General features: G+C 33.9%; 1 protein-coding gene across 3 annotated transcripts; it reads right to left on the reverse strand.

Annotated features, from left to right (window-relative positions):
* Positions 1,954 to 11,526, reverse strand: LOC18613002 (protein NLRC3). Of its 3 annotated transcripts, XM_007050004.2 has the most exons (17): positions 11,349 to 11,526; positions 10,955 to 11,026; positions 9,427 to 9,529; positions 8,953 to 9,021; positions 8,741 to 8,857; positions 8,545 to 8,618; positions 7,568 to 7,670; positions 7,131 to 7,173; positions 6,592 to 6,654; positions 4,987 to 5,216; positions 4,035 to 4,155; positions 3,842 to 3,942; positions 3,530 to 3,643; positions 3,280 to 3,450; positions 3,049 to 3,192; positions 2,781 to 2,926; positions 1,954 to 2,398 (listed from the first exon to the last, which is right to left on the reverse strand). In XM_007050004.2, exons 2-17 carry the CDS (start codon positions 11,016 to 11,018, stop codon positions 2,247 to 2,249), a joined length of 1,815 nt encoding a protein of 604 aa, XP_007050066.2. In that variant the 5' UTR covers positions 11,019 to 11,026; positions 11,349 to 11,526; the 3' UTR covers positions 1,954 to 2,246. The 3 variants fall into 3 exon arrangements, with proteins under 3 accessions (XP_007050066.2, XP_017974858.1, XP_017974862.1); XM_018119369.1 differs by lacking the exons at positions 10,955 to 11,026; positions 11,349 to 11,526 and adding an exon at positions 10,327 to 10,916; XM_018119373.1 differs by lacking the exons at positions 8,953 to 9,021; positions 9,427 to 9,529; positions 10,955 to 11,026; positions 11,349 to 11,526 and having other exon boundaries at positions 8,545 to 8,622; positions 8,741 to 8,830.

The following is a 16,730-nucleotide window of genomic DNA, read 5'->3' on the forward strand; positions in this document are numbered from 1 at the left end:
TGGTGTAGGTCTTGAACCGAACCACTCTAAATTATGCTGTCTTGTTTACTCTGTTTTGTTTCATTTTCATTCGTTCATTTGTCTCGCCCTTATCTAGACTCTGAGACAATATTTGAAAAAGCCGAATTATGCTATTCACCCCATTTCTAGCACATATTATTGGGACCAACACATACTCTCAATTTCAAGGTTGAACATCTTTAGGAAAGATCCACATAGCTTTGCAAAAGTTAGTTGTTGCTAAGGATCAATCCACAAATAGGCTTTCTTTATTTGATGAATCAAATTATACATATTGAAGCACTAGGATGTCCATATATATTAGAGCCCTTGATTATGAAATATGGGATGTTATTATGGAAGGACCTTATGTTCCCACCTCACCTAGTTTTGTCATTGGTGAGAAAATGCCCAAGCCTAGAGCTAAGTGGAATGAGGTTGAAGTCAAAACGGTCCAAACAAATTTTAAAGCCATCAACACCCTTCATTGTGCACTTACTCTAGAATTTAACAAAATCTCTAGTTGTACAGTAGCTAAAGAGATTTGGGAAAAACTTAAAGTTAACCATGAAGAGACTTCTCAAGTTAAGGAATCCAAAATTGCTTTACTCACCCATAACTATGAAATGTTTAAAACAAAACCGGGGTGAAGATATCTCTAACATGTTTGATAAGTTTACCAATATTACAAACAAACTTAATTAACTTGACAAATCTATCCTTGAACATGAGTTAGTCAAGAGACTGCTCAAATGCCTCCCGAAAGGTTGAAAGCTTAAAGTCACTGCCATCGGTGAAGCTAAAGATTTAAATACCATCACTCTTGATGAAATCTATGACTCTCTTCTCACATATGAACTTGAGTTGAAGGAAGAAGAAGAAGAAGAAGAAGAAAAGAGAGCATTGGTGGCAGCAACGTGGTCTGACAGTAACTCCTCAAGTTTAGAGAAAGAAAAAGAAATAATGGAAGAAAAAGCAAATTTTTGCTTGATGGCAAAAGAAAAAGAATTTGAAGTAATATTCAATTCTTGTGATATGTCATATGATGAACTCTAAGATGAATATGATTATCTATGTGCTAAATTTGAAAAACTTCATAAAGCTATGAGAAAGAAAGTTGTGGCATTAGATGATGGACTAGAAAAAATCAAGCATGATTTAATTTTATTGTTGATTAAATGATTTAATTTTTTGAATAGAACTTGAGCACTCTAAAACAAACTTTAACTTTAGAACTTGGAATTAGAAAGAAAAATTTTTGAATTACAAAGAATATTAGATGAAAATGTTGCACTTAAAGTCTTAACGGAAGACAGCTCAAAGCTAAAAATGAAAATTGAAGAGAAACCCAAAAAATTGCAAATTTTAAAAAGAAAATCATTGCATTTTTAAGTTATTGCTATTTGTGTGATAAGAAAGATCATTTGACCTATGATTGCTATAATGATGGATGTAACCCTTCCAAAACCAAATTGGTTTGGATACGAATACCTTTGAAAAAGAAAAAAAAAAAACTTGTTTTGTAGGTTAAACAAGAGCAAAGGAACAATGTTTGAGTCAGACCTCTTCTACTCTTTGCTTCCTTTGTCATTCACCTAAATCTGGTTAACAATGAACAATCTGTGGTGCTAAATAGTAGAATTCATCCTTTCTTCTTTCATCATTCAACTCTATTTCTTTCAACCGTAGGATAGGAAGCAATAATGCCAGCCATCATCTGCTTCCCATTAGATACACAGATAGCTTGGCCAGTGACAACAAATTGTCAAATAAATTCAGTAAAACTAAGGAATTTATAATAGCAACCCTAACCATCTGAAAAAAAAAAAGTTCAAATCCCCATCCTAGTAAACGAAATGTGCTACACAGAATACATGGACTTGTTAGAGTTATTGACTTTTAAAATGACTGTAGTAGAGAAATAGAAATTTTCTGAAACTTAGAAATGAATAATTGCGCAGAACAAACTCATTTATTTTGTCTTGAAAAAATTCAAAACCAACCAAACTAGTTAGGCCAGTAGAAAGCGTAATTCAGAACTAGCTAACACCTAATTGAATCACTAAACTTGCACTGAAAATGTATTTAATAGCAACAACATGCAACCACCAAAATCAGGCCAGTCCATCCACCAAACAACGCTTGCTACTCATGACCTGGAAGAACTAAAGCACACAACATTAAACAAAGACAATATTACTTAAGCTTGACATTTCTAAAACATAAATGCAGCAAATCAATGTCAGCTAGGGATCATCATCATAAGGTACATCTGAGGCTACTGATGAGGGAAGAATTAAAATAGGCCTTCCATTATGTTGAAATTCAGCAAGCATGGTATCATGAGAGGGCTGATAGTCCCAAATATTCCCTGTCAAGTCCACTTGCTCTAGATGACCTATACAATAACAAACCTTTTCTTCAGTTGCAATATAAAAATCACCAACTCTTCCATTTACATAATGAGTAAAACATTGGATGCCATTATGAAATATAAAGATCTTTAATTTTTTATATTAGAAGCCCATTGTATGCTATCTTCTGCATTATACAAAATTTGAGATCTAAGATGCATAGTTGCCACCTGGAAGTGCAGTGAGTGTGTGCAGGTAAGGCTGTTGCTTATGCAAGAAAAAGAGTGAGATGCATTCAAATTGAAGATAAAATGATGTTTCCAATTGTGCTGTCGATATCTGGTAATGCTGACATCAGAAGGAATATTGATGAAAATAAGCTAACAATAAAAATAAATTTTAAAAACTTGGTGTTGTAATAACTACCCGTTGCAGTCTTCAGCGCAGAGCATATTATGATCAATGATTCTACAGGCATAAGATTATATGCTGCATTAACTGCAATCAGTTTAGGAGCCTGCCGGATAAGCTTTGACAAAAACTTTGCAGTTTCAATGCCACCACGGTTTTTGCTAAATAACAAAGACATAAACATGGTAATTGCTTTATCATATAGAAAGTACTTAAAAAAAGGAAAAATAACTGAAGCATAGAGCTTAAAAAAAGGAAAAATAACTGAAGCATAGAGCCAAACCTTATGTTAATTTCAACAAGCATCAAGTCCTCCATTCCTACATCTTTTAGTTTTCGAAAGCCAGAGGGACCCAGTCCAATACCTTCGAGATTCAATACTTGGATAGATGTACCCCAAAAGTTTCCTAAAGCTTCTGCTACTTGGCTGGATTACATCAATTATAAGCTCAATCCTTCTCAAGAGACATAGATGTTAAAAGGTAACTCCTATTTCAGCATTATCCAGACAAACCTGCCAAGGCCATTATCAGCAACGGAGAGAGAATTCAATGGTTTTCCTACGCTTGATAGGGCATCCAATAGCTGAGTCACTCCGTCATAGGAAAGCTCACAGTTCTCCAAATTCAAATCAGTCAAGGGAAAAAACATTTTAGATGCTTCGGCAAAATAAGGGATTAAACTTCTGCAGAAATCAAATGCAGGTTATGAGATACCATATCCAAGTTTTATGACAAAGCATTGTAAGACATACACTTGCTGACCTTATGCCATCATCTTCAATTGGGTTGTCACTAAGATCCAAAATCTCCAAGCTCGGCATATGAACCAGGGCATATCTTAGGCTACCAGCATCATCTTTCCGTAGATTATTCCCCCTTAAAGGAAAGTTCTTTCCATGGTTCAGAAATACATTTTAAAACATACAGAGGTTTCATACAATCATAAGCTGACATTGTCTAGCAGTTAACATCCTCAAAACCCTTGTGAAACGGTTATGAGTGATTTTAGTACAGAGTCATGAGTTAAGGAACGATAATTACATGAAGAGTAACAGTGCATCCATGATGACATACCGTAAATTGAGGATGCGCAATGACTGCAAAGATTTGGCCACTCCTGAAGATGACAGAAGGGCATTTGATCTCCAGTTGAAATTCGACAGCCATCCTGCTATCTGCGAGATATGGATTAAAGATTTATGCTGGCCAAAAATATAAGTAATTGATAAATGCAAAAGAAAATTTTAATGCAAGTGCATCACTCAACATTGTTCTCTGAAAGGTCAAGGATTGATAGACTGGATGAAGCATCAAGCAGAGTACTGAAAACCCTTCTTGCAAAATTCCAATCCAGGTGGTTGTCACATAGCTTTAATGAACACAAGGACCTAAGAACAAAAAGAATTATATGTATGCATAAGTGTAAGAGGTTAAATTGCTGGATAAAGAATGTTGCAACCAAGAAAACTTACTTAAATTATACGAACTCTTCCCTTTACCCTAATTAATGCAAAAACTTGCAGTAATTTAACATATGCCTGTTAGATGTTCCATGGCAGAAACCTGCTCAAGTCCTTAACAAAGAAATCATATGCAAACATTCTAGCTTTACTCTGGATTTTTAGATAATAATTATAACCATAAAAACTTGGCCATTTTCATCATAGGACAAATATGTCACATACTGACCAAATAAAAGTAAAACTTGTTTTCCTTCAATTACAGATTCCCAAACGTTACATCACCAGATGAGCCGGGTGCTAAGTTACCAAATTAATTCTGACACAACCCTTACAACTTCCTCTAGCAGTATTATTGCACTTCTAATGCTCAGTTATAAACCAGACATGCTAAACTTCTCCCAGCCTATGAGCAACTAATAAGCTGTAAGCACATGCTCTTCCACATGACCAAACTTTCACGGCATGGCAATTAAAATGAACAGAAGCAACCAGAAGTCATTCTATCACTAGTATTCTCAGTCTTAATTTCAGTACCATGTGTAGCCATGCGTGCAAGGAGAGAAATCCCTCCTCTAAAGATAGCCACTTCAATGTTTGTCACACAAATTAATTTAATATTTTGGTGATCATGCAACAAATATTATCATTGAATAACAAACCCTACCCAAAAGGTTAGGAGATTGATGAGCGTGTCATGGTCAAACACCTCAAGTAATCACCAGAATTGTATATAATCCGTAAATTCACCAACAGTACCTTCCCGCTGATAGAAATGATGCAAGTCTATGAGCTAAGGACACTGGATTCGGTTCAAGAAAGCTTGAAGTGCTAACAGAGAAGTGCTGTATTTGGTGAGTCTCTGCACCTCCCAAGTACAGGGAACCACAAATAGCATCCATAAAGCTGGAAGAAAGCTTGCAGTGTACAAATTTAAGAGATGTTAATGTTTTACAATTCTGACTGAGAAGTTTGCATAATCCATCAGCCTGCAAAAGGAGGAAGTAATACACAATTAGATCAGCCAATGAAAGAAGCATTTGACATATAACTAAATAAATTTCTAGAAAATCCCTGAACACATGGAAATGAAGATTTTCCAATTTTTTATAACTGCTGTAAAAATTTCGGGATTATAAAAACGAATAAAATTCAACTATGGGATTAAAGAAAAGCAATTAAGAGGAAAAGATAAGTGGTATACAGAACTTCTGGTTCATGAAGAAATTACCTGTATAATTTAATCAAACTACATGACTAATTGAAAAATAAGTCTTGGAGGTTATTACATTTTCCTAGATGACAAGCTATTATAGAAAAATGATAATTGACTTCAATGGTATTCATACCAATAACATTTGATGCCATGTCCAATTGCATCCTTCAACATGTGTAGATTATAGTATAGTACAATGAACTCATTTTTCAATTTTCATTTTTCTTGAAAACTCTTGTTCTTCTTGGAAAAACAACATACAAGGGATGGTACATAACTTCAATCCTATGGAAATCAAAGGTTGATATGTCAATTCCTCTTGATGTGAACCCACAAAAAATCAACATCTTAGATTGATTGAAAAACCCAACTGACAGACAGTCATATGCTTACTAGTATAAGATTTGGAGCATGATGATTACAAATATCTCTTGTATGCCCTCATAGAAATTATGTTACGGCTCAATCATTATCCCAAAAAGAAATGGCTAAATTCCAAAAAGATCTGTAATTATGGTGTTCATTCAAATATTGGACTGATGTATGACATTGCTTAAGCTAGAATAGATATTATTAAAAGTCATATTTTTATCTTTCTCAAGGATATAAAGTTATCAATTTTAGCTTATGTTCCGTTTCTTCCTGTTTAAGGTCTCTTGTTCCAGGTTTCTCTATCTATTAGGCTTTATTTATGATGTAGCCGTTGTTTTAAGTCCAGATTTGTAAGGTCAGCATTAGATGTGTCATCCTAGCCCCTAGTAATAGGATTGCTAGAGCTCTACAAATAAGTGGGTAACTTCTTTCAATTAATGAAGAACGAGTTTATAAGAAATCAGCAGCTGTAAACATTCTTTGGAATTGGGTGAAACAACCCTGACTCTAAGTTTTAATCCTAAATCTTTTCTTCTTTCTTCTTTTTTTCCAGTCATACTTATGACCAGTCCTAAATCATCCCTATGGCCCTAAAATAATCATTTATATAGCCTGACAAATCCTAAGCATACAAACCATCCAATTTAAAGCTAAGCTACATTTCATGGATACTGCTCCCATATCATTAAGGTTAGAAAAAAAAGCCTACTGTCTTATGCAAGAACTTAATTCCCAACTATTTACTGATGCAAATGCACAAAAGGAATTAAGCTTACATGTTCAAAGGATCTGATCCACCGTACCACCAAGCTTTGCAACTTGGAGTTCCTCAAAAGTTGCTGTAACAAAAAGGCATCAACTGGCAGACATTATGTTGGTGCACACATTCCCCATAGATGTACTGAATATGCTAATATTCATGAGTATATTGAAAGAAAAGAAATGACTGGCAGAGGAAGAAAAAAAAAATTGAAAATCTTCTAAGATGTGAAAACTTATGCACTCCAACTCTCTTGTCTTTTTCAGACACTCCCATCAATGCATACAAACACTTATGACAGAGATAATCTGGTTACTATGACCTAATATGAATATTTATACAGAAAGCATTCCCCTATGACGAAAAAGTCTGGCATTACCAGCTTATTGAATTTTTATCAAACTGTGATTCTGTCAGAAACTTTACACCTCCCATAAATATAGGTTAAAGCCAAACACACAAAATTTGATCAAAAAGTGAGAAACTAGTTATATTCTTCATGCATCCAGAGACGGAAAGAGAGATAAAGCAACTTTATATAAATTAAAAACTTACACTAGATTCTACAACACAGAGCACATTTTGAAGTCTCAAACATCTGCACGACAAACTGACAAATATAAGAACCTAAACATTTGCACAAGTCAAAATATTTGAAGGAGAAAACTAATTGAAGCAAGCCAAAGAAGTATTTCTTTTTTCTTTTTTTTTTTGGGATTGGGGGCAATAACACAGGTAATCTAAGACTAGATAAATATCAATAGAGCAGTTCTGCATGGCTGCTTAATTACAAGAGACAATGTAGGGGAAACAAAATGTAGTGTGAAACACATAAATCAGTAAAATCAGGACGTGCAGAGGGGAAAAAAGAAAAAATGTCATCAAGGAAAAATAGTTGAACTCATATGTATAATTTACAACTGCATTCTCTTGCGAATTAAGGAACATGGGCATGTCCTCTACTGATATACAAATATGACATTAGAGTTTACCTAGCATAATTGCCAAATTGCTGACAGTGATAAGACAATTTCAATAATTCTGAAGCTGAGTTACTCATATGATCCACATAACCAATATATTTCAGTATGTTCTCTGCACAAAAAAAAGAAGAGATAGGGAGAACAACAAACTTTTACAATATTGTTAAGATAATTTTAAAAGTTAAAAGAACAACATAAAACAAAAAAAAAAAACAACTCAATTCATGTTAAAAAGAAATTTCTTCACTTTTTATTACATAATACATTAGAAATTCACACTAGAGGAGTAACAAAGGCAAATCTGAAGGAGGGGGGAGAGGGGAGAAGTTAGGTTTAGGGATATGTACTACAGAAATGATAAGTTGAGATGTGCAATGTAGTTCTGAAGCTCTCCACCATAGATTTGCATGGCAGTGTTATTGACCACCAGAACTTTGCCCCTCAAGCCATGTGCAAGAAGGCATCCATGCAAACATCATTATTAACAAAATATCTTTTATATGACTTAATTGTTAACTATTGATTCTCCTTGGATGACAAGCAAACAAATCGGTTAATATCTACCATCAAAATGGTAAAATCATTTGACTTACCATAGAAAGATATACTCCCTACATTTCATATATAGTGTCTGATTTTCACTTTATACAAAGTTTAAGAAATTTTAGGCTGAATTTTGACTTACATTGATTATAATTTTCTTTCCAAAACTACCCTTAACTTGAAAAAGAGAGGAAAGTGAGTGGTTATAGTTGAGGGTAGTGAGGGAAAGTAACAATGAAGTTTCTTTGTCTTTCAAACAAGAAATTAATTCGGGACAACTAAAGGTAAGCAAACAAGCCAGTTTTTATGGGACGGAGGAAGTATATGAAGTCCTACACGTATGTCAAAGGCTAGCAAGAGGCAGAAATGTGCATTCAATTTGGTATATTTTTACCCAAAACTTTCAAAATCACATTGATTACAGAGGCTAAGTATCAAAGTACCTGAAATCTGTATTGCACCAAGGCATCCACTAAATGATGGGAGCAAAGCCAGCTCTGCTGCTTCATCTAGGCAACTGTCTTTCAGTTTAACAAAACCAAATTAAAAAAAAAAGAAACAAACAATGGTTCATGAATAGAAGTCATGAATAGGCCAATAAGTAATAAGTAATTAGCTTGCATAATTGTAGAAACATACCTTTGCACATGTGTTTCCCAATAGATCTGCTGCCAATCAACCGGTTGGACACAATTTACAAGATCAGGCCAACGCAACTTAAACAATGCCTTCCATGCTTTATCGAAATTCCCATTTCTGTAAGAAATAGCATTACACGGTCATCTCACAGTTCAACTCTTACTTTCTGCATCAAACAAAGCGGGGATGTAGAGTCATTTAATCTAACATACCTTCCACGTTTTCTCCCATTTTTTAAGTCATCACTAGTAGAATCATAATCATCATAGCTCCTAAACAGCCTGCTCAAAGAAAGTTAATATCGTTCCAAGAACAATTAAGTAGCCCACATATAGTAGCAAGTTAGCAAAAGTTAAACAAGCAATATCCAAAGAACTAATAAAATAGTAATGCCTACCTTAAGTAAAATCTTTAAATAAAAAATAGTAGTAACTACGTAAAGTAAAATCTTTCATGATCATGCTTATTTGTTAGAAGATTCAAGAGTTAGATAACCTAGTAAAACACTTCTCCACCTATTTGACAAATTTTCCTTTTTTAAAAAAAGAAATTTCACATTTTCTTCACCCATATGTGAACTTTAGCAGGAGAAATATGCAGATATCCAGAATCATTCAGCTACAACAGTTATGAATTCGAAAACTGACTGGAAAACATAAATGAGGTTAAACATCAATTTAACTAACATTTCACTTTGCAACTTTTGCAAGGCCAAAGGAGGTAGGCAATTTACTAAGGAATTGAACAACTCTGGTGGAAGCTCATAGACATGTGGTATAAGATCATCTCCTGCAACCAGCACAATCAATGATTCAATTCAACAAATTTGAATGGAAAAACATCAATTCATTAAAAAACGGAAGCACCAAAAAATGAAATAAAAAAATTGCATTTTTCTTCGCAGCTTCGCATTTCTAGCACAATTCCATCAGTATTTTCTTTTTTTTTTTAAAGGTAATTTTTCGAGTTTCATTACTAAAAAAAAAATATTGCACAAAAACTAGTAAATGAACCTTGGTGGTAGTGGGACAGGTTACACCAAGTAGGCTAGGCACCCTTTGGCACCTACCCTGTCTTACAGACCCTAGGCACACAAAACCACCCACGTTGCAGGTGGGATCAACCTTACATTCATGTAGATATATACACCCCCATAAAAGCAAAAACAATGGAGCAGAGAAGAGATCCCATCACAACCTGGATACAATCTGAACCTACCTATGACATAGCTCATACCTATACACATCTAGAAGCAGAATATCCATTGCCAAAACAATGCACTTCACATGACAATACTCAAGTACACCCAATTTCCATATTTCCAAAACACTAACCAGAGCAATTAAACTTTCATGCCATTTGAACTTACATAAGACCTTTCTTAGCCTTCTATTTAAATTAAACAGAGAATTATGCAAATAATTCCAGCATCATCTTGAAAACTATTAATCATTGCGTTAGCAGGGAAGAAATATAACAGCACTATTAAACATAAATAGCATTTAAACAGTGGCAAAAAGAACAAGACAGAGTATTCAGATTGAAAACTATTCATATTCATCCTCTAAAAACAGTAACTACTAAACCTTAAAAATAATAGGCACTAAACATTGAAATTGCAAACTATTCAGATTCATTTTTTTGCTATTACTTTAGAGATATCAATCAATGTGTGATTGATATCTCTAAGAGTAGCATTAATCCCGGCAAGAGGGTCCTCAAGTGATTCGGGAGAAGCTGGAGCAGGGTTCGGAGGTGATTCAGGAGAAGCGGGAGGAGTGGGAGTTTTGGGAGGAGGAATGGGAATTTTGGGTGATTGGGCTGAACCGCAGATAAGGTGAAGGAGACGAGCACCAGACCTCGGCAACAAGGACTTCGATGGCATCAGCCATGAGATGAGCAAGGGAAACACGTTTGAAGAGATTTGGTGGTTGGCCGAGAGGTATTAGAGAGAAGAGAGAGGCTACGGCTTAGAGAGGAAAAGAAAAAGAGAAATTAGTAATAGCTTTCGGGTTTAAGGTTTGTTTAGGTTGTTGGGAGCCGATGTTTGAATGTTTAGGCTAGATGTGAGGGGGAGGACTGAAACGACATGGTGTGGAGGTGAGAGAGTGAGGGAGTTGCGGTAGTGCTACGGTTGCCTTGGAGAGGTAAAAGGGCGGTTGCGGCTGTTCCATCAGTGCTCACTGCAAGCATTTAAAAGGGGAAAGAAATTACCATGAAGAAGTTCTCTTTTAACCGCGTCGATGCTCAGAGACACCAAAGAGGGAACTTCCATCATTGTCCAGTCTTATACATGAAAACGAGCATACGTTAATAAAAAATAAATAATTGTTGCAAGTCTAGGAGAAACATTAAAGAAGAAAAAGAATGCCCTAAGCACGCTATTTGAGTTGCTTCAATACACACATGGAGGTTTAGACCATAACTGAGCTCAATTCAGTGTTCTGTTAGGTGCTTATTTGATTAACCTATCTTCCATTTGGCATTCAATTGACGGGTTTTGCCGCCAAATCATCTTTGATGATATTTCAAGGGAAAAGGTGATTGTAAGCTTCGAGGATGAGCGAATAAAGAGGAAACAAGATAATGATTAGGGATTAGCAGCTACCAGAGTTTTGGTTTTGGAGAATTGCCCCTTCTGCTTCTGTTCCGGCTCTAGACGCAATTTGAAGGAAACAGAAATCTTTGCTACTTTTCGAAAACAGAGGACACCGGAGCTCTGGCCTGGTAAAGATTCAACGGCGCCGTTGCAAGCAAGACGTTGGAAAGGTGCCCTTTTCTAGTTGGATTTTTTTTTTTAAGATTTAAATATATTTTTATTCATTCAATTAATTTTTTTATTTTTAAATAAGTTATTTACGGTGTAATTGAAACATCACTTACTTGTCATTTTTTATATTACATGACTTTCCATTAAAGTACTAACTAGTATGTTACATCATTATCATATTATATAAAATAATAAATAATATTTTGATAAATAATAGTTATTCAACCGTAAATTATAAATGTTTATTTGATTCATGTTAGCCTCGTAATGTTCAAATCCACTTTGTATTTTGAAATGACAAAAAACAAATGATCAAAATTCATCTAAGGTTTCAAGTATCAAAGCTATAAAACCTGACCCTATAAATACATGTCATGACATACATGCACTAAGTAGCATGTTATTATGCTAGGAAAGCACCCAAGAAAAGACGAAATCCGGTATCGTACCTAACGATACACTTGAGTTGATTTAACCTCAAACTAGTTCAAATAGAAATTGTATGATGAAATTTAATATTTTNAGCAGGAAACTACTGAAAATTGTTTAAAATGGAATGTTTAAAAATGATTGCTCACAGAAAAGGTAAGAAACTGATATGTAAGCCTTGCAGGGTTCTGATTGGCATTTCGGGTAATGAGTGTCAATTGAGGCGTTGCAGCGGTTGTCATGGGTCCGAGGGAGATTCCGGGTCGTGACAAAAGCTCTCATATACCCAAACATTATCAAATGAGTTTGAAAAAGAAAAGAAATCAAAAAGGTTAAAAAAAACACATCTTGGTCAAAATCTCTCGATACATGTTCATCATGTATCAATACATTTGGACATATATCGATAGGTTTCAAAATCCTTCTATACATATTCTTCAAAAAAGTCAAAGTTTTAAAAATCAAACTCAATCTATCGATACATTTTCAATTGTATCAATAGAATTGAGACAGAATGGTTGCTAACTCAAAAGTATCGATACATCTCACAAATGTATTGATACATTTTAAGCAGAATGTTAAACTCCTTGCAGGCAAGTTCAAATGTATTGAAACATCTTGACGAGAATTCAAAAAATAAAAGGAATGTATTGATACATTCACATATGTATCGATACAATGTGACCGTTAGAGCATTGAATGAAGTGAAGAATGACTATTTTCACATTAAATGCACTCCCAACTACCCTTAAAGCATCAACAATGATAAATATAAGATCTTTCAGCATTTAATAAGGTTGGAAGACTTGAAACACAATTCAAGAGAGAAAAATTAGTCATAAATTCATTCAAAGCCAATTGTACTCTTCTTGAATTCTTAAAGTCTTCTAGTCAAGCATTTATTAAGTCTTCATCTCTTCATTAAACACTGTACCAAATTCTCTATTTAGCCTTTAAGAAGCATATTAGTTGCACCTACATTTCTTTCATTGTACTTGCTTAAGTGGTTATACTTTAACCAATAGAAAATGTACAATGCTTGTGCTTTAACCATAAAAAGGCATTGTGTTGAAAGGTTATACTTGATCCATAAAAGGTATTGTATCGAATATTAATCAAATAGTGGATTTTAAATTCTTTAGTGAATCTAAGGGAAAGAATGTAGGCAATGAGGTCAAACCTCTATAAAATACTTGTGTTAATTTGTCCACTCTTATTTTAACTTGAAAGTTAATTTTCTTTCATTGATTAAGAGGTCAACTAGTTTGTTTACATTCAAATTGAGCATTTAAGTTGAAGAGGGGACTTTATTTCTTTAAAAATAAAAAAGGTTTTCAAAATTTACAAAACAACCCAATTCACCCCCTCTTAGATTTTTCCATATTGAGCTTATTAACTAATAATTGGTGTCAGCGCAAAAGCTCAATTCTACAAGTCTAATAGCCTTGAGTGATTCGAAAAAACAAAGCTCAACATATCAAAATGGAATCCACTTCAATTGTCCTTGGTGAAGGGCACTCAACTTAAATACCTCTATTCTTCTTTGGTACGAACTATCCCTATTGGAAGAAAGGAATGGAAATGTTCATTCAATCGGTTGATCTTGATGTTTGGAACATAATCTTGATGGCCCTTATGTTCCCAGTAAGGAAGTACATGGAAAAGCCATTGTAAAAACTAATAAAGAGTGAGATGACAAAGAAAAGAAGTTAATACAAACAAATTACAAGGCATTCAACACACTTCTTTACTTTCTAAGTGCTAGTGAATTTAATAGGGTATCCATGTGTGAAATCGCTAAACAAATTTGGGACACCTTAGAGACAACATATGATGGAACAAATCAAGTTAAGGAATCCAAGATTGGACTCCTTACATATGATTATGAGCTATTTAGGATGAGTGAGAATGAGACCATATATCAAATGTATGAGAAATTCACACACATAGTTAGAGGATTGAAGGCCTTAGGAAAAGACTTTCCAAATGCTCAATTAGTCAAAAAGATACTTTATAGTCTTCCCAAGTCGTAGAGACCAAAAGTGACAACCATAGAAGAAGCTAGAAACTTAAATGATTTCAAGCTAGAGAAACTTATAGGATTTTTACTTACCTATGGAAATGACGTTAAAACATGAGAATGCTCTAGATGATGAGAAGAAAGATGGTAATAAAAAGAAAAGACTAGCCTTAAAATCTAAAATAAAAGAAAAAGACAGAAACATAAGATATGAAAGTGAGGAAGATAAAGACATAATGATGCTAGCTAAGAGATTTAGTAAATTTAGGAGAAAGAACTATAGAGGTAAGAGACTTCCTAGAAGAGATATGCCAAAAGAGGAACATAACAAAGACCACTTAATATGCTATGAGTTCAGAAAAATAGGACACACTAAATATAAATGTCCAAACAAGAAGAGTGTCCCAAAGAACCACAAGAAGAAAGTCATGATTACCATTTAGAGCGATAGTGATGATTCTTAAGATGAAGAATATGAAGTTGCCAACTTTTGCTTCATGGCACTTGAAAATTCCAAGGTATGCTTTCTCTCTCATGACTCTATTAGATCAAGACTCATATTCATTTGATGAACTACAAGATGCATATGATGACTTGGTATTTGAATTTGAAGAAAATACATAAAATACAAGAACATCATATCCAAGCTTAAAGCAGAAAATGAACTCTTGAACAAGACAAAAGTGGAACTAGAAAACATAGTCAAGGATTTGGAAATTGAAAGAAATGGCTTAAAAGGAGGAATGAGAATTTGCATGCTACATTTTCTAAGTTTAACATGAGTCAATAAATATTAAATGGCATGCTAGAAACATGAAGAGCCTTCTTTGACAAAGAAAGAATAGGCTATGATGGAACTTAAAAGGAAACTCACTTTAAAAACTTCTTTGTTAAAGAAAATGAGAAGTTAGAATCTTTCATGAAATGCATTTATTGTCATAAAGTAAGACATTCGACCTACTCTTGCCCTTTGAGAACTACCACCTTTAGAAGAAAAAAAATAATAAGTGTATGGGTTCCAAAAGGAACAAAACCTCCACATGGCAAGGTAATAAAATTAGAATAGGTTCCAAAATGAACCAAAAATACTAACTTATATGGACTTAAGAAAATTTGGGTACCAAAGTCAAATGTTTGAATTTTGTACTTGTAGGAGGCGCTTATCTGCTCAAAGTCAAAAGCACAAGAAAAAGGAAAATGGTATCTTGATAGTGGATGCTCTAGACACATGACCGAAAGCAAGAAATTCTTCAATGAGTTAAAACCAAAGAAAAGAGGAAATGTAACCTTTGGAGACAACGCAAAAGGCCACATTGAAGGTATTGGTACCATTGGTAAAAATTCTATCTCTCAAATTGAAAATGTCTTATTTGTGAATGGTCTAAAACACAATTTGTTAAGTGTGAGCCAACTTTGTGAGAAAAAGGTTTAGAGTAATTTTTGAATCATTAACATGTTATGTTGTTGACATTAAAACAAATAAAACCTATTTTGTTGGACATGGACAAGGTAATACATATGTTGTGTTCTTGGATGACTTATCTTCTAACTATGTATGTTTCATGGCTAAAAAGAATGAGGATAGTTGGTTATGGCATAGGAAACTAGGACATGCTAACATGTACACAATATCAAAAATACAATTTCTAGATCTTGTGATAGGGCTTCTTAGGTTAAATTTTGAAAATGATCAACTTTGTGATGTTTGTGCTAAAGGTAAACACAGGAGAAGCTCATTTAAATCTATGAAGGATATCACAACCATTAGAGCTTTGCAATTACTACACATAGACCTATTTGGACCAATTAGGACTATTAGCTTAGGTGGAAAGAATTATGGCTTAGTAGTTATGGATGACTATACAAGATTTTCTTGAGTTTTCTTTCTTACACACAAGGATGAAGCTTTAAAAATCTTTACTTTATTTTGCAAAAGAGTTGAAAATGAAAAGGGATATAAAATAAAAAATGTTAGGAGTGATTATGGAAAAGAATTTGGAAATCTAGGTTTTGAACAACTTTGTAAATAAAATGGATATAGCCATAACTTTTTAGCTCTTATAACTCTTGAGTAGTAGAAAGAAAAATAAGACTTTAGAAAAAATGGCTAAAACCATGTTATATGAAAATAATCTACCTAGATTCTTTTGGGTCGAAGCCGTTAATACTTCTTGTTACATCTTAAGTAAAGCCATGGTCATGCCAACCTTAAAGAAAACTCCTTATGAACTTTATAAAGGAAAGAAACCAAACACTACTTACTTCCATCCATTTGGTTATAAATGCTATGTGTTGAATAATAGAAAAGATAATCTAGGCAAATTTGATGCTAAAAGTGATAAAGGAATCTTTCTAGGATACTTTTTGACCTCCAAAGCATATAGAATATTCAACAAAAGAACATTAGTTGTAGAAGAATCCATTCATGTGTTATTTGATATTCTAACCTTTCTTCTAAAAAAAAAAAACATTATGATGATGATGTAGGCATTCTTCAAGAAAAAGTTGAGGAGCTTGATCTCAACATTTAAAGATCCAAAATAAATGAAGAGGCATCACAAAAGGAGGAGCAAAACATTAAGCCTACAATTGAAGATGGTGAGCCTAGTTATCCAATGGTGAGAAAAGAAGTTAATGAAAGCAATATCATTAGTGATCCAAATCAAGGGGTAAAAACTAGATTTAAAGTTCAAAACATTTGTGAATATGTTACTTTTATCTCACAAATTGAACCTAAAAATATTAATGAAGCTTTAAATGATAATTATTGG

This window comes from Theobroma cacao, chromosome 1 (genome assembly GCF_000208745.1).
Source record: "Theobroma cacao cultivar B97-61/B2 chromosome 1, Criollo_cocoa_genome_V2, whole genome shotgun sequence".
Classification (NCBI taxonomy): Eukaryota; Viridiplantae; Streptophyta; class Magnoliopsida; order Malvales; family Malvaceae; genus Theobroma; species Theobroma cacao.